General features: G+C 31.8%; 1 protein-coding gene across 2 annotated transcripts; it reads left to right on the forward strand.

The window, feature by feature from the left end:
- The first annotated feature begins 3,113 nt into the window (after nucleotides 1-3,113).
- On the forward strand, nucleotides 3,114-15,951 carry LOC134690802 (solute carrier family 25 member 32-like). 2 transcript variants are annotated; one of them, XM_063550868.1, is made up of 7 exons: nucleotides 3,114-3,466; nucleotides 5,170-5,347; nucleotides 6,081-6,169; nucleotides 7,134-7,300; nucleotides 8,412-8,525; nucleotides 9,548-9,693; nucleotides 11,028-11,328. In XM_063550868.1, exons 1-7 carry the CDS (start codon nucleotides 3,310-3,312, stop codon nucleotides 11,179-11,181), a joined length of 1,005 nt encoding a protein of 334 aa, XP_063406938.1. In that variant the 5' UTR covers nucleotides 3,114-3,309; the 3' UTR covers nucleotides 11,182-11,328. The 2 variants fall into 2 exon arrangements, with proteins under 2 accessions (XP_063406938.1, XP_063406937.1); XM_063550867.1 differs by lacking the exon at nucleotides 11,028-11,328 and adding an exon at nucleotides 15,126-15,951 and having other exon boundaries at nucleotides 3,121-3,466.
- The last annotated feature ends 3,538 nt before the right edge of the window (nucleotides 15,952-19,489 follow it).

The following is a 19,489-nucleotide window of genomic DNA, read 5'->3' on the forward strand; positions in this document are numbered from 1 at the left end:
ATAATTTTCTGCAAATAAATTTTATCCCTGTGTTCAATAACAATTCATTTCTCACTTTTCAATTTGGTCAATGATATATTCTTTCAATTATACGATTTGCTTTGCAAATGTTTGTTTTCTATCGGATAATATATTAGTTTTTCAGTCCTGTTTATTATATAATAATTATTGAATGATAATTGGAGTTTAAACTTGTGTATAACGGTTACTTTTGTTGACTATATAAAAAAGAAGATGTGGTATTATTGTGGACAATGAGACAACTATCCACACATGCCACAAAAGACCAAAATGACACAAACATTAACAACAATAGGTAACCGTACGGCCTTCAACAATGAGCAAAGCCCATACCGCATAGTCAGCTATAAAAGGCCACGATAAGACAATGTAAAACAATTCAAACGAGAATTATAGTATATATTATTCGTCTCTCAAACATACCAGTATTTTACATGTTTTATTATCGATTGAAACTTTGATTATAAATCCTATAATCTTAGAAAAGATACCTAAAACAAAATTAAAGTATAGATTATATCATATTATATTTTGTTATCTTATATTCGTTTTAATTTTTGAGCGGCACAGTGTACATAATTCATTGACAAACAACTGAACTGGATTGGACTGTGTACTGGACAGGACCGGACCGGACTGGACTGAACTCTCACGTGTGTGGTTTTTTTTTATTACATACATTTTCTATACCATGTGTACTTGGCGATGCTTTATTCAATAATATAATTTGAATTTATAATCTGTCAGATTGTTTGCTGTTCATTTATTTAAGTATAAAAAATGTGGGTCAAAATACGTTGTAGCCATTTCTGTTCGGTGTGAGCCAAGGCTCTACTTTTTCGTGTTGATTATTGTTTTTAAAATATCATTTCGTTTCGTTCCGTTCTTAATCCGTTGCGTACTTGTAACAGGTATCCGCTTTTTAGTTCTTCCATCTTTCTATCATTTTATTCAAAAATCAAAACATTCAAAATAGATATAACAATTTAAAAAGTAAACCATTATAGGTTAAAGTACGGCCTTCATCACAGAGCCTTGGCTCATACCGAACAAAAAGCTATAAAAGTTTGCTTAATAAATATCTGAATTGATAAGTGTTACATCTTAGCGTTATAGTAGTCTCAGGTTACACTGACCCTTTAGTCCAAGTCGCTGCTAAGGCGTCAAAGCAAAAAGTATTATAAAACCATACTGACTTAACATGCTTAAAGTCAATGAAAACAACTAGTTTTAAGAAGACATGTAAAAAAAATATAAAAAAAATATATGAAAATTCATTATATTAATCTTTGGCAAAAACAAAAAACATCATTATCAGATGGCAAACTATGTACGTACTTCAAGTTTAAACAAAACTTTGGATTTGAAAATTATTAAAAGTTATATATTTGAAAGTTAGGAAGATATCAAGGTATTATCAGGCAAAACAGATTGTGTATTCATTGCTCATCTGGCGAGGTAGAAGATGAGAACCATTTTTTACTAACATGTACAAAGTATAAAGGTGAAACGGTTATGATCTTATTAATGCTATTTGTTTGAAATGTCCTAATTTTACCCAATTACAAAATCATGAAAAATTTATTTGGATGATGAGTAATGAAGATCATGAAATTTTATGTAAAATTTGTTTTCTTATGGCCAAACATGAACATACTAATTAATTAAGAGTAGTGGGAGTCTGTGGGACCTTGTCATATCACTTGCACCTGCTACTGCTATGCTAGCGTGCTGCGGAATATGTATATATATATATGCATTTGTAAATATGATTATATACGATTTTGGATGCCAAAACCTTTTAGAATCATCCCTTGGTGAATTCTGCAATAAAGTGAACAATATTAAATTGTGCACTAGTCACGAGGAGGTTGAGAGGGTATCTAAAATTCCACTTACTAACATGTCCAAGTGCATTTGCCCATGGTCTCTTTTCCATTTTAGTGACTTGTATTTATTTATTCCTTCAACTTATTTTTATGGATAAGAGACGAGGTAGACCTCTGTTAGCAAACTATTTCCATTCTCAATTTAATATGGTGAATTACTGAATCTATTTTTGCTGGCACTCTGGCATGCCGGCAGAAAAAAAATCAAAGATATGAAACTTTGAGACAATAAGGGGACGACCATTTGATATTCGGGGGTGGGTGGGGGGGGGGCAGGAGGATTTTGAAAATAAATAACTGAGCCTTGATAATCACAAAAATAAATGGTTTGTTCTTTGGTAGTTTGAAAATAAATTTACTGACTTGCAATGTCTTGAAAATAAATAACTCAGCAAGGATATAGCTTCTTGGGCCTTTAGCGGTTCCAAAACCCTTCAAAAATATTTTTGACTCGCTCCGCTCGGCGAAATATATGTTAATTTGACAGCACTTTTAAAAGGGGCTAGGTAAAACCAAACTTTAATATTATGTATGTATATATGCAATACATGTATATTGGTTTGGAATTTAAATAATTCATTTCATGAAGAAAAGTATAAAATACTTAATCTATTTATACCAATTGTCTTTTATAATATACTATGTATTTGTGTTTCGCTATGTATTATCTTTATATGTATGTATATATTGTCCTCTTGTACACAAGTATGTGTCTGAGGTTATGAATAACATCTTGAATCTTAAAATTTCTGCAGGGAATAATGATTAGTTTTGATTATATGGTACACATTAACATGACTATACAACATGTATTATGCATAATTAACAAATATTTTTAAAATTGTATGTTTTTCGAATATCATAAATATAGTTGTGAAAATGAATAATCAGTCCCTTAATTGCTTTATTGAAAATGAAAAATCCTCTCAGTTTACAAAAATAAATAACCGATCAAAAACAAATCCTCCTGCCCCCCGGCCCCCCTCAGAATATCAAATGGTCGTCCCCTAACAATTGTTTTATGTTGTGACATTTTATAATATATATATATATATATATATTCTATGATATTATATTCTCTTCATGTGAATTGAAATTTTAATTTTATCTTTATAAAATATTTCCAGTTCAGTCCAGTCGAGTCAAGATTGTTCTTATATATTCGGAACGACAACGTATCCATGCCGACATCTATTTTTCGAGTGCGTGGCAGCATTTCATTCCACCCTACAAGCACTCCTTCGGATTTTCCGTTGTACTCTGACCGAAATTTAACCTTTACCTAGAAAATGGTCACGTAAACATCGCTGGGGAAAAACAATGCACAGAAAGACAAGTGTGTTGTTTAATTTACAAACATTCTTATTTTTATTTTTAAACGAGAGAAAGCTTAAGGAAAATGGACGATAACGCGAGGAAAATCCTTAGGCTGCCGCGACCACGTACTAGTGTTCTATGGGATGGCCATCTCAGTCATATGGTTGCTGGTGTATCAGGAGGAGTAGTGGCTACACTTGTTTTACATCCTCTGGATTTAGTTAAAATTAGATTTCAAGGTACGTATCATGCACTGTTATTATGTTACCTGTTGTTTATGTAGTTTCAGAACGTTATTATTATTTATAAAATGGACTAGATTCATCAGACCAAAGGGTCTCACATAACTATCGTGGCTGTTATTTTTGTAAAAAAACAGCTTGATTTGTTACAATTTTTTTTTGTGTGTCATGATCAGTCTTGGCACACACTCAAATGCTGGTACGAATTGCCGTTCTTACGATACGCTTACCCGCATCTGGTTTTAATAAAAAATATGACAATGGATCAAGCGCTTGTCGGACCATCCACAAGAACTTGTGGTCATCTGATGATCAGTACTTCAGTACTTAAATTTGATTGCATTTGTTGTAAACTATGTTTTTGCCAAAATCGAGGTGTTGTTAACTTGTTAACCCTCTTGCTGCCGACCGTTTTTCAAGGTTGCATTTCATAATGTATGCTGGAAAATACGACAGCTCAACGTTTGTGACGTAACAAGCCAAACAATGACGTCACGACATAATGACCATTACATTTGGGACCCATCGGAGAAAAACATAACCCTGTTTAATCTTCGGTCTTTTAATTGAAAGAGATGCAGCATTGATGAGAAGCTTGCATGAATTTATCCATAGACGTACATGTACAGTATATGTGTCCCTCTGGCACTGTGCGTTTGGATATATATGTGTCCATCCGGCAGCAAGAGGGTTAACAAACCCCTGATAATTTCCTGATATATATTTCATATTACATCTGTTCATTACCGATCGGATGGCATTTTTTCATAAACCAGATGTGTATACACATAGCCTATGAATAGCAATTTGACTATTCATACCTGCATGGCAAAAACACTGCCTATTTTATTGTCTAAAAAATATGCACCCAAGAATGTTTACTGTTATTCGTCATGAAGGTACCCCCATTACAACCCTCTTTAGGCTCTTCATAATATAATGTGTCGGGTAGATTTAATCGTGAAACTCTCTAAGCCAGGAGCATGCTATTACTAGCTGATGCACTACAATGTATGTGAAGTATAAGGCAAATACATGTAGGGACAAATCTTGTCCAAATAATTATCATGATTATAACTTGTCAAACACGCCTATTTATTTTTTTGCTACCTTGGAAGGCATCACATCAAAAAATTGAAATAGCCTTTGAAGACAAAAAAACATCACAGCATTTTGGACTAGGGTTGTTTTTAATTAGTGTTGATAAATTCACAAATATTCACATGATCACAGGAACTGCTTACTCTTTATTTTCACATTTAGCTGTGGTGGTCTTCTATCTTATAAATTGAATAACCTTCATGACCTAAGATTGGCTAAGAAGATGAAAATCACTTTCTCCTCTGATGTCAAATTAATAATGTTTTACATACAAACTTTTTAATGACATGGCAATAGATAATCCTATGTTTCCAAATCTATCTGATACTCAAAAACTAGTAGTCCTACTAAATACTTCTAATATAAACCAAGTGAGAAAAAAAACAGGTTCCTTTATAAAACAGTCTTTAGAGCTGAGAACAGGGGACTCTTACTAGTTTGTTTTACTTGTATATTTATAGATATGTGTGCGTTCAACTCCGTTATTTTATTGTTGTTGTTACTTTTGTTTATGTCACAAGTATAATGTTACTTATATGACAAATAAAGATATTATTAAATATAAAATGCTAAATTTTTTATTTCTGTTGTCTTTTTAGTCAGTGAAGGATCAGCTGGTGGCCATGGTAATGTTGTGGGAGCTGCTCGACCAGAATATAAAGGCATTGTTGATGCATTTAGATCCATCAAACAGAGTCAGGGAATGATGGGATTGTACCAGGGTGTGACACCAAATGTATGGGGAGCTGGACTCTCATGGGGTCTCTACTTTTTCTTGTAAGAAATGTATTTAATAGTGGGCTTCTACCTTCAGAAATTCAGAAATAGAAGTAGTGATAATTATTTAATGATGATAATGCAATTATGTCAGTACATCAGAACATTGCAGTAAATAAGAAAACAAAATGAAATGAAGATTCGTAAAAATTTGTTACCCTACTTCTTAGTTCTTGTTATAATACATGTACATTTTTGTAGCATGCCAACCAAATTTGTGTTGAACCTTATATTTGAACTTTTTAGTATTTAAGTACATTGTACATATTATTGATTATGTGAAGATATTCACATGGATTTGATTTCCAACAGCTTTTTTAAGCCCTTAAAGAAGGTCTTTAAGGTCTTTTTTTCACTGTTGGGGGCTACATATTATATATGTATGTATTGTAATCATCTAAGATTCTTGTCTGTTAAAAATGGTTCAACTAAATTTGTAGCCACACCTTTTTCATTAACTATGTACTGAACAGAATGTCTTCATATTTGGTTATTAAGTAAGAAAGGGCATATAAAGTACGAAGTTGAAGAGCATTGAAGACCCTCAAAAGGGAATTAACAGTCTTATTTTAAACAAAAAATATGAAAAAACATATGTCAACTAAAAATGTATATACAAGCCAAAATCTTCATAGCAATGAAAGTTTTTCACTTTGATCACCAAAATCAGCTTAAGAATATAAATCAAGAGGAGGGAGGAAACATAGAATTAGTTTGTTATCTTAAATTTCAGTTACAATGGTGTAAAAACATGGATGCAGGAGGGTAATACTCAAAAACCTTTGGGACCTCTTAAAAACATGCTAGCAGCTTCAGAAGCAGGTAAGTGAAAATATACTAAAATAATGTTGGGGATCCTGAAACTACTATACACATGCTAGAAGATTCTAAAGGTAGCGAGTGTTAAAACATCAAGAGGTTTGAATAAATACATTGGCATACATTATCACTGAAACAGTTTATACATTGTTTATTTGTTTATGGGACAGCTGAGGCGTTCATTATCACTGAAATAGCATATATACATTGTATATTTGTTTAAGGGCCAGCTGAAGGACGCCTCCAGATTCGGGAATTTATCGCTGCATTAATGACCTGTTGGTGACCTGCTGTCTGCTCTATGGTCGGGTTGTTGTCTCTTTGATACATTCCCCATTTTCATTCTCAATTTTATTTGCTCTTACATATATGTGTTAGTTGGGGAAGCTTTGTCTCAGGAACACATTCTTCTTTTAAATAATCTCTGAATATTCCTCTCTGAAACTTTAATCAAATTATGTAGTACTATAATGTCAGAAATTATTGTGTGCTGCAGTTATTATTGTGATATTGTTGGAGCTCTCTGGGTAATCTTGACTTTAATGATATTTTAGTTTTTGTGTTATTTAGAAATACCTGTACATGTTTAATACCTGAAAAAAAATCAAAATAAGAGTTGAAATTATTTCCATAATATAACTCAGGGCAGATCCAGTCATTTCAAAAAGGGGGGTTCCTAACTCAGGACAAAGGGGGGTTCCAATTACATGTCCCAATTCAAATGCATTGATCGTTAAAAAAATGGGGGTTCAAATTCTCTGGATCGGCCATGTAACTTCACATTTATCGCCATTATACAATGTATAAACATCGCAATAATTTCTGAATTTCCAATATTTCTGATTTTTTTATTCCATTATTAATTGGTTTCATTTTACATCATGTACAGATAGGGATGACACTGTATATTCTGTAAAACTGTTAAAGATTATTTAAACATTAATAAGTTGCTTTTGTTATTTTTCAGGACTTTTAACATTATTCCTAACAAATCCAATATGGGTGACCAAAACAAGGATGTGTTTACAGTATGAGGGGAATTCCCCCAAGACCAACAGCAACACTTATTACAAAGGAATGTTAGATGGTTTACTGAAAATCTATAAATTGGAAGGAATAAGAGGGTTATATCGGGTATGGTTATGTAATATAACTTTGTTTTTTCTAGAACAATAATTTAAGGAATTGAAGCTTGTAATTTAAAGGTTCACTAGTTCGTAAATATTCCCTTTACCACCCTACACCGTGCTCTTATGAAAAGTTAACATTTATTTTGAAATTTGCAGCCTTTAAAAAATATTTCAGTTTTTTTATCAGTTCATGAGGAATATAATTTTCCAAACTCTTGACATGGTTAAAACTATGGAAAAGGGGAGATAACTCATATTTCACTTGCAATAGCCTCTATGATCTTTGTTTAAAAGCTCAATTTTTTGTTTAAAGTTTTTTAGCTAAGCAAATAAATCCCATATCACTTCATATGCAATCTTATTCTGATGGCTTTTCTATCACGCAGAAAGAAAGCGTCTGGATGTTATACTGGCAGTTATAAAATTATTTTAAAGGGAGATAACTGACTGTCTCTCCAAATTATTGAAAAAAAGCAAAGAAGAAAAACATAACTTTACTGGCAATTATAAATTTATATTCTTATATATATCTTCTTCAAGGTAATTTTAAAATCAAGTAAACTTACAGCATATTTCTATTTCTCATTTTCGTTCACACAATCAAAATATACTATTTCACACCTTCAAAATATCATATTTCACACCTTTAATATATCTGTGATATTAAAAAGTAAAAACACAAAATTACTGAACTCAGAGGAAAATTCAAAAAGGAAAATCCAAAATCAAAAGGCAAAATCAAATGTCCAAACACATTAAACGAATGGATAACAACTGTCATATTCCTAACTTGGTACAGACATTCTCTAATGTAGAAAATGGTGGATTGAACCTGGTTTTATAGCTAGCTAAACCTCTCACTTGTATGACAGTCACATCATATTAATATACTGTTGGTGACAAATTAGCAAGCACAAGTTCAATACATCACCATATAGTTAGATTGTACCTGCAAACTATCTGTAATACCAAACTTGTAATCATATTGATATTACTGTACTTCTATTTTTTTGCTTCTTGACAAAAAAAAGTTTAGTGAAATTTATTGGTGCAAAATATTTCTGGTCTTTAAAAATATTTATTCATATGCAATGTTTACTTATATGTATTTTCAGGGTTTTGTACCAGGTATATTTGGAATCTCCCATGGTGCTTTGCAGTTTATGGCCTATGAAGAAATGAAGACTTTATTTAACCAGTACCTCAATAGACCAATAGATTATAGATTAGTAAGTACAAAGGAACATTTTTCCTAGTAAGAAGAAATCTTATTTATACATGTGAATATGTATCATTATCATTGTTGATAACTTTTAGAGATGACAGAAAAATTTAAGAATTGTCAAAAAAAAAAGATGACTATAGTCGCCGTCACGTAAAATTGGCACCATGATTTTTGTCAAAATTTTCTTAAATATCGACTGCATTTACTCGAGATCATGTTTTTCAATTAGCGGAATAAAAATCCAATCCAAATATATACTACTGTCCTACCTTTTATTGTGTTTGCACTGTATAATCCTGACCTTCACATTTTTCAAGATTGTTTTCATTGTAAAACCGCCATCTTGGTTTCTATGAGGATCCCTTACTACATAACATTCGTTACTCTCCGGTAATATCATTGTCATTGATGATACGATTTCCCGTGCTTTTTACATAAAGATGACGCACAGCTCCGAGAGACACAAGAAAATTTAGAGCACGTGGACTCCACGGCAACACTTCCGGTAATAACAATGTCGGATTCCACCATACAAAATAATCCTGGATTTTGTGAAGGTCAGGATTATACAGTGCAAACACAATAAAAGGTAGGACAGTAGTATATATTTGGATCGGATTTTTATTCCGCTAATTGAAAAACATGATCTCGATTAAACGCGGTCGATATTTAAGAAAAATTTGACAAAAATCATGGTGCCAATTTTACGTGACGGCGACTATAAAAAATTATAAAAGTGCTTTTTTGCCTGCTGGTTGCTTTCAAGAAAAAAACTGCCTTTGCTTTCAAAAACACTTCTTGAACAACATATTGCTGTGATCTGTTGATGATTATTTCGAATGTAACATGTCTTCTGATTGGCTGACAGTGTTTTGTCTATCAGCTCATAGACCTATTTTTGTCATGTGATAATGACGTCATCAACATTTTTTCATGACTTACAAAGGCTTTAAATGGAATTTCGAATTAAATATGACAGTCATTCCTTAAATGATACATTCTAACACTTGTGTTTTCTTTTCACAGGGCACTTCAGAGTACCTAACATTTGCAGCTTTATCTAAAATATTTGCTGCGACCCTTACATATCCCTATCAAGTAGTCCGGTCAAGGCTACAGGACCAGCATCGTAGTTATAATGGTGTGATAGATGTTCTAAAACAAGTGTGGAGGTGTGTATAAAGTCAAAGGTCAATTTAGTACACATACTTTGCAACACTTTTACACAATCTTTCTTGCATTCCAATTTATAAAATGCTTTAACTATAAATAAATGTCCCGTTTTTAGGGAATTATTTTTAATGATTACAGTAAGAAAATTTGCAGATAATTTTTTTTTTAATAAAATTGAAAATGATGGAAAGAAATTGAGGCGTAAATACTCTCTTTAAAAAAAACACTTATTGATAATTGTATTATCCTCTGCCATTCCATATGTTCTTTATTCAAAGACATAAAATAATAATCTGAAATAATTTTCATTTAAGAGTTTCGTAAAATGGCAAGGTTTTTGCTCAAACAAAAAATAAGTTGATATGTTTTAAAAGTGTTGCATGGTAGTACTTCTTTCTTAAACATACTGCTGTGGATTCATGTATATTTGTGGGTACCATTTTATTTTAGTGGATATTTGATTATATGTTTTTGATAAAATCTGCAGGAAATTTTCAGAGCCTATGGAGAATGTTAGAACATGATTAAAGTCAAATTTGTGATTGACCTTTTTTCCTAAATACACATGATACATGAAAATTTGTACCTTACCAATTTGATGAATCCACAGTATTTAGCTATCTAATTGTTGATAGTAGGCTACACTATGATTTGATGACACTTGTGCTGGGTGTATTATATATAGAGATGACAATCTTACATAAAAAAAACATGGGTAAGAAATGAGAATTTACCAATAAAAAAAATCTGTATACAGGGAAACAAAAACGATTTACATTCCTTGAGCATTTGTTTGCAAGTTTTCAAAAAAATGAAATTTGTGTATGCATATTGTATTATATAAAATTACACAATCAAATATGAACACACACCATTTAAATTTTGAAATAATATAACAATAACTATCAAAATCATCACACAAAAAAACCCTTCTAGAATCAACATGTTGACCTCCTCAGAAAATCACCAGTATGGCTATTCCATTATGTATGTGGGTAAGAAGGGATTTTTTTCATTTTTCCTCTTTTACCATGTTAACCATAATGTAAAATTATCTAAAAAAAAAATTTGTTGTAGGGATATTTTGAAAGTCCCTTCATACCCCTACATACATTTTAATGGAATAGCCCTAAATGTTATAAAAATACAGTTCTTGTTTTTACTAGTTTTGTAATTTGTATGCAAATAAATTAATAATGAATTTAAAATCTTGCTAACATATATATCATTTGGTCTTTGGTGGATACTTACCACATCTTATTATATTTTTTTTTTGACGAATTGTATATTATGTTTTTGTGTGCCTGGCATCATGCCATCTTGTTTAACACAGGTATGAAGGATTGGCAGGATTTTATAAAGGGTGTGGAGTGTACATGTGGCACGTTACTCCAAATGTAATGATTGTCTTTCTAATCATGGAAAAAATCACCAATCTGAAGAAGACAGAAGAGAGCCTCGAAAATAATTGGAGCTCGGACGATTGAGATTGATGTCTCCCGGTAGGATTCTCCAGGATGCTCGTGATTCAACCTTTTCACTGTGATATTTTTACCTCTGATATTGTATATGAAAGAAAAACTGTCAAAAATTTGACCAATCATGTTACTTTGAAGAGTTACTTATTTTTGCCAAAACAATATGTGCAGGGCTCGACATTACCGTTTGTCCGATTGTCCGGGACAAGTGGAAATAGGTGTCGGGCAAGTAGATTCATCATACTACTTGTCCGATGGGACAAGTGAAAAAATCGATGTCAGATGTTAATAGATCAAATTCAAGACTTATACATTCCTAAAAATATGAATGATTGTTTTATTGATCATACAAAATGAAATAAATATTCATTGATTGAACCAGAGACATAAACTTGTATATTATGTCTCTGATTGAACGTATTTGAACATGCTGGCAGCCATTGACCAGGGGAAAATAAGTAAGGGGAAGGAAACCAAATGTAAATGTTTCTTCTTAGTATAAGCCTTTTGAATTAGGAGCACCTCCATATGCATGATATGGAGTTTTACCTTAACTTTAAAATTTTAAATTAAAGTTTGTATCATTTGATTTTGCTTTTAGACTTAATATTAAATTAAAAAAGGTATTATTTAATAAGATCTATAAGTTAAAATAATAAGTTAAGATGGAAAAATTAGATAAAATCTAAAAAGGCAGATTTTTTACTAAAATGTTTTATGTACTTCATCATCATATATCAATGTACAATGTATGTAAAAATCAAGACAAATTGTAAAATCTTGTTTGGCACCATCAATATATTAAAAAGGTTTATTTGCAAACAAGGTGCCAGGTATATTTAAACCATACCACCACTTCAGAATGAATATAGGTCCATGAATAGGAGAACCTAGTGGTATGGGAAGAGATATGATTTAATGAACAACACATGATAGTGACAATGTGTTAGAGAGCTCAGTCTTGCAAATAAACCTTCAGTCTGAAATAATAAAATGAATTTTGATGTAGTATTCATATAACATAACAAAATGCTCCCTTTATTGATCTTTATTAGGTACAACCAAAGGGCAAGTGTTATTATTGCATATAACATGTATAATCAATATGGAGAATTTTCAATTATAAATTTCGGACAAGTGAGTTATGAGTTCAGACAAGTTGATTTTCTTGCAACTTGTCCGAAGGGACAAGTAAGAAAAAATGATAATGTAGAGGCCTGATGTGTTCCTGTTCTTGAAGAGAAAGATCTGGTTTTTAAGCCTGTTAAAAGTGTTGTCAATAGTAGACAAACTGGACAATAATATGGCATAGTCTTTCATTTATAGCATTTCCAAAGATTAAGAATTTCTCTTAAATTTTGTGGGAAAGATAGTATACATGAAAATATTTTTTTATGTATTTTTGACAAGAATATACATTGTACATTCTGTAGGTACTATCATTGAATGCAAAGTTGATAAAAACACTCTCATTTAATCATTGTATCAAGGTTTTCTTTCTTGGAAACTTAATATATGCTTGGTTTTATTCATTATTATATCTGACATTTTGACTGTAACCGTGTCTTAAAGATTTTGTTCAATGGTCAGTTTTTTACAAGGTAAATTTTTTTTAAAGGAAAAATAATCATTTGGAAAAGAAATCATTAACTGTCTCTTTTTTGTTGTTTTTGATAAAAGTAATTTGATATTCTAGTCAATAGCATGGTTGAAAGGCTATTTTCTATTTAAAAAATAAAGAAAAATTGAGAATTTTCAAGTAAGAATGTTGAAACACAAATATATTTTATATAAGCAACGCTGAGTATACAAAAATTTCAACCCTGTTAAATCAATCGAAATGGATTGTTCTATAGTTTGTGATTTCAAATATCTGTTATTTATTTTTCATTTGTATGTAAGTGTAAGGGGTGTTCCATTAAAACATGCATGGTACTATGGGAGGGTCCTTGAAAATGAGATAACCATTAATAACGGCAATTTATAATTTCTCTCACACTTTCACTGTACTTGACACCCTTTAACAGATGAGATACAGAAGTGTTACCATTTGTTCGGTGTGTCTCTGAGTTTTATGTATGTTTTTATGGAACAACGCCAAAGAAATGTGTATTTTATTGATAGGATTCTTGTCTGTATGTTTTATAGTCAAAAAATTTATGAGTTTACAGTCACAAGTTATATTTATGGCTGGGTAGATAAAACTCTTTAGTTGTTGCATTTAACCAAATGATATCAATATTTTCATTGGGGCTTTGTTTACAGAATAACCTGATATTAGGTATTTTGTGCAATTTATTATACTGTACCTTGAGAAATTATTCCATGCATTTATTATTGAGATTTTGACATTTTAGACTAGAATGCAATTTTAATTTTGGTGATGCATTGTATTTGCAAAAAAAACTTATTTGATTCATATAAAAAAAATCAAAATGCGAGTTTAAATTATTGCAATTACAACCCTGTTGCATTTTTCGTATTGATAAAAACTTCGCAATTAACAGTGTTCAGGAAAAGAGAGGATATGTGCTGGATCACTATAATAAAAACTCTTATGAATTAATATGAATTACTGATTATCCCCAGAAGGAGCACTTTATAGCTGTCCTTAATATGTTTTGAGTTTATTAAAGGTCTTCAACTATAAACTTTGAACCTCACAAAGACAATCTCTTATACATACCATTACCTTTCAGAAATCTGATGTTATTAAGGACAATCAGATCTCAGAATTAAAGAAATGTCGAACATTCCAAGTTTTTCAAGGCAGAAAGATGTTATGTATATATTTGATGAAAAAGTGATTAAAAAATTGTTACATGTACATTTTTTTTATCATAAATGTGAGTTATATTTATGTAAATATTTAAATTATCATGGTATTTTGTGTGAAATACAGAAAATATTGGGAACAGAATCTGAATGGTGTAGGTTGTTAATTTGAAGCAGCTTAATTATGTAATATTGACCAGTGGTCAAACCTCATTGTATTGTTGTCTGTTAGTTAGAATGAATGTGATATTTAGATCTGAAATGCAAGAGCAAAATAGTGTAAATGATGAAAGAGTGGTATGAAAGGTTACATAGAATACCAGAGATTGATTATTATTTTTGGGAAATAATTTTTATAGATTTTGTGGGTAGGTGAACCAGGAATTTAAGGTGGTACCCAACACTTTCACTGAAATTAATTTGGCTCATTTAATTTTCATAAAATTTTGTCAAAGTATAAATTTTGACCCTTAAACAAAAATATAAAAATTTCAAAAATTTTGAACCAACTGTTTTGTCAGCAAAATTACACTGGTTATATAGAAGTTTGACAAACACCAATTTTGATCATTGAGAAGCTAAATATTCCTTTTACAACACGACACAATTAAAATGCTTAGCTGATTTTACAGAGTTATCTCCCTGTAGTGTTAGGTACCACCTTAAGTGTTGAACAAAGTGTCAATTTTCTATTGGTGTTTACATGGTGTATATATCAATCATCCATGAAAATTGTTACCTAATGAAAATAATGAATCCCTAATATTGTATGTAATATAATGATTTGATATTTAGTTTGAAAAATATGTTCCAATAATTTCTAGTCTTGAAACAGCTATCGTTCTAAAACTAAATGTTGTTCCAGATTTTTTTGTCAATGGAAGTTGTTTCAATTCTCTTTTTTCAAATCACTCCCAACAACTCAATTTTCTGTAAAGATTGTTCCATCAAAATTTTCTGAATTGCCAAACATCAGATGGATTTAAACAGAAGTGTTGTTAAAAACCTCACAAAGAACATTTTTTGGGACAACATGATAAAGTTTATGATTTGATGTTTGCAAATAAGGGACAACAATATTTTGTGACAAAGAGTTTATGATTTGATATTCGCAAATTTATATATACAGGGTAAAAATTATCTCATTTTGCAGTGAAGAAACATTTTGGTTTTTGCAGGTATGAAGGCTGGACAGGATTTTATAAAGGATTGAAACCAAATTTATTACGTGTGACACCAGCTTGCTGTATAACATTTGTGGTATACGAAAATATAATTACATATTCTAAGAAAAGACAGGAAAGAGAATCCAGGACAGAACCTGAGGTAGAAATCGATGAAAGTTGATCAATGCTTTAACATTGAAGATATTAAACATTATCCATTCAAGTGTAAATTGCCAAATGTTTAGTTTTAAAGAATCTTTTTTAATGTGATAGTCATCATTTTTTATCTAATTTCAAAAGCATTTATTTTTGTCAATACATATTCTAGTGTGTGAGCTCTATTCCCCTTCTTATAAGGCCAACTCTCTAGAATTGAAAGACGGCATGTGATACAAAATGGCCATATAAGATGGGGTATCATATTCCAGTGTGTGAGCTCTATTTCCCTTCTTATAAGGCCAACCCTCTAGAACTGAAAGACGGCATGTGATACAAAATGGCCTTATAAGATGGGGTATCATATTCCAGTGTGTGAGCTCTATTCCCCTTCTTATAAGGCCAACTCTGACTTTGAAAGACGGCATGTGATACAAAAAGGCCTTGTAAGATAGGGTATCATCTTTTATTGAGAGAGAGGAGATAAGTAATTTATGTCTGTGTTAGTTGATATATTGTAAAGTGAGTTTTTGTGAAGTTTCAAGTGATGGATGTTCGTGTTTACATTTTTAAACTACTGAGATTTATTTTATGTGTTAAAATTGTATGTTGAGATGATAAACACTGATCTGTTTTATTTGCTTCTGCAAATGGAACAATTAAATTATGAAAACAACTTTAAGATTGTGTTTAGTTTTTAGTCCATAAAATTGAGAATGGAAATGGGGAATGTGTCAAAGAGACAACAACCTGACCATAGAAAAATCAACAGCAGAAGGTTTCCAACAGGTCTTCAATGTAGCGAAAAATTACGCACCCAGAGGCCCCTAAACAAATATATACTAGTTCAGTGATAATGAACGCCATACTAATTTCCAAATTGTACACAAGAAACTAAAATTAAAATAATACAAGACTAACAAAGGCCAGAGGCTCCTGACTTGGGACAGGCGCACAAATGCGGTATATAAACTCATCATAGATACCAGAATTGAAATTTTGTATTTGCACCAGACCATCATACTGTTGTCGAGCCTGCAACTTTTGTTGCAGAAAGCTCGACATATGGATAGTGAGCCGGCAGCAGCTATGGCAGCGGCGTCGTTAGCTAACTTCTTAAAAGCTTTATATTTTAGAAGGTGGAAGACCTGGGTGCTTCATACTTTGTATATATATGCCTCATGTTACGAAGTTTCCGTCAGTCACATGTCCAATGTCTTTTACCTCATTTTCATGGTTCTGTGACCACTGGAAAAAAAATATCATTTTTTTGTAATGTTGAATTCTCTCTTATTCACTGGAGTAAAGCTGATGACCGTAACTGCATTCACGGTCATCCCAAGATGTCGGATGAAAAATTAGGTCAGTTTTTTTATTGTCTGTTAAGGTGTTTCTACATCATTTTCTTTACAAAGCATAATTTGGTACGATGTAAATTTATAAAAGATTAACATGGAAGTCACAAATCTCTACCGAGGAACGTGTATAAAACAGGAATTTGGATTTGCAAAACCAGGAAAAGTTTTTAAAATGTGTTGGAGAAAGCTATACCATGACGATTTATACTGAGAATATAGAGATTTGAATGCTGGTATGCATCTTGTAATAAAGGAAATTATTCTATTTTTTTAGTCTAAGCCAATAATTCAAAACAGACCTCACTAATTAAAAATACAGTGGAAACCGACCAAGTTAAAATAAGGCTGCACAATTTGTGTTTTTATTTGTGCCGACCAGAATGAATTTACAAAATTTACTGTGTAGCTTTTCACAAGTTAAATATGAATACATTTTATCCATGCAAATTAGTTGGTTTCCATATCTAAATTTTGCTATCAAGGGATTGAATGAGCTCCAAATTTCACTTCCTAATAGAGGAATTAGCTTAATAGCATGCTCAAAAACATGCATAAAGTACTATTTTTTAAGGATTTAGAGATAATATGCCTATTAATATTTGCATGGTCTAGAGATTTTTCCAAATAGTTGGGAAGGTCATTGATGAAAATCTCAAACAGGCTAGGACTTATGTTATCTCCTTGTATACTCCAAACTGTGTAGGGAAGAATATAATACAAATTGACAGCAATGCGACGAAAAGTTGAAGAAAAAAAACATTGACTAAGCATAAGATTATCCAGCGGAATCAGATTAAAATCTTAACATCTGCCTTGAAATATACAAACAGTCCATTGACAACACCGGATCCGATGGAACTGCTAAATTTATTCGGCATTCAGTTGGTTTAACTGAGATTAAACCTTCCGTAACCAATGAAAAGCAATATGTTCAGTAAATATTCCATTAGATACGGATTTCAATACGGAAATGAAGTCTTTGTATCGCCCTACCTCTTTTAGTTTTGCTTCAATATTTGGCAATAGTTAATAAATATAAAAAAGATGTGGTATAATTGCTAATTAGACAACTCTCCAAAAGACAATTCTCCACTGGAGACCAAAATGTGATAAAAATCAACAACTATAGGTCACCGGACGGTCTTCATCAGTGAGCAAAGTACATACCGCATAGTCAGTAAAAAAGGCCCTCTAAATAACAATGTAAAAGAAATTCTAACGAGAAAACTAACGACCTAATTAAGTTCATTTTTAATTCCGTTGGACACCCTTCTTGGACATAATCGCCACTGACTTTAAAATTGAAGGAACATCGTTTGAATGCTATAGTTAGTTCTTTTAAATTTATAATTTGGTTTTCACTTGTATAATTTAGATTTTTTACAGGTGCCCTCCAATAATATATATGCAACACTATCGTGCAAAGCAGGTGCAACATATATACACCTGTTTCCTTGGGTTATAAGTTACAGGCAGGCTAAAATGTTTACATTGTAAGCACATTGTCTACAAGATAGCTCATGTTCAAAGCTAGCAAGATTCCTCTTTCATTCGGATACAATTTAATACAGTTGGTGAACTATGTATTTGAAGCAAGTCTTATTTTCTTCCACCTGCCTATAGGATAATGCAGTCTTATAAATACGTTTTATACCAACACAATGATTTATTTGATACAAAAAAGGTAATACAAATACGGATATCTGTTAGAATCGATGATCATCCTTTATAAATTACGGTCATCCTTTACAAATTACGGTCATCTTTTTACCAATCACGGTCATCCTTGTTTTATGTTACGGTCATCTTGAAAATATTTTACTTACGATTTACGGTCATCTTAGCGATTTTTTCAAATCCAATTTCCTGTTTCATACACATTTCTCGGTAGTAATATGTGATTTCCGTGTGATTCTTTTATACATTTACATCGTACCAATGTATGCTTTGTAAAGAAAATGCTTTAGAAACACTTAAACAGACAATACAAATACTGACCTAATTTTTCATCCGACATCTTGGGATGACCGTGAATGCAGTTACGGTCATCAGCTTTACCCCAGTGTTATCATGTAAGTAATAGGATTACTATATTTGATATGTGCGTACCTTTCAAGGTCCACATGTCTGTCAGACAGTTTTCACTTGACCTCGACCTCATTTCATGGATCAGTGAACAAGGTTAAGTTTTGGTGGTCAAGTCCATATCTCAGATACCTTGTACTATAAGCAATAGGGCTAGTATATTTGGTGTATGGAAGGACCAAGGTGTAAATGTCCAACTTGCAGGTGTCATCTGACCTTGACCTCATTTTCATGGTTCAGTGGTTATAGTTAAGTTTTTGTGTTTTGGTGTGTTTTTCTCATACTAAATGCAACAGGTCTACTATATTTGTTGTATTGAATGATTGTAAGGTGTACATGTCTAGCAGGCAGATGTCATGTGACCTTGACCTCGTTTTCATGGTTCAGTTAAGCTTTTGAGTTTTGATCTTTTTATCTAACACTTTATGCCATAGGTCAACTATATTTGGTGTATGGAAATATTTTTGATCTTAATGTCAGTTGCGCAGGTTTTATTTGACCGTGACCTCATTTTTACGGTTCATTGCACAGTGTTAAGTTTTTGTGTTTTGGTCTATTTTCTTAAACTATAAGTAATAGGTTAACTATATAATTATGTTGTATAGAAACATTGTTAGCTGTACATGTCTGCCTGGCATGGTTCTTCTGACATTGACCTCATTTTCAAGGTTCATTGGTCTATGTTTAGCTATCTTGGTTAATGTTAAGTTTATGTGACAGTTGTAATAAAGCTTTATACAAAGGACTATCAACATAATATCAATGATTAGTATAGAG

The sequence above is a fragment of the Mytilus trossulus genome, chromosome 11 (genome assembly GCF_036588685.1).
Source record: "Mytilus trossulus isolate FHL-02 chromosome 11, PNRI_Mtr1.1.1.hap1, whole genome shotgun sequence".
Taxonomy (NCBI): domain Eukaryota; kingdom Metazoa; phylum Mollusca; class Bivalvia; order Mytilida; family Mytilidae; genus Mytilus; species Mytilus trossulus.

Coding starts and splice junctions, on each gene's coding strand:
- LOC134690802 (XM_063550867.1), top strand. CDS start 3,310: ATGGACGATAACGCGAGGAAAATCCTTAGGCTGCCGCGACCACGTACT. Junction 8,526..9,547: donor GACCAATAGATTATAGATTA/GTAAGTACAAAG, acceptor TTCTTTTCACAG/GGCACTTCAGAGTACCTAAC. Junction 9,694..15,125: donor GTTCTAAAACAAGTGTGGAG/GTGTGTATAAAG, acceptor TGGTTTTTGCAG/GTATGAAGGCTGGACAGGAT.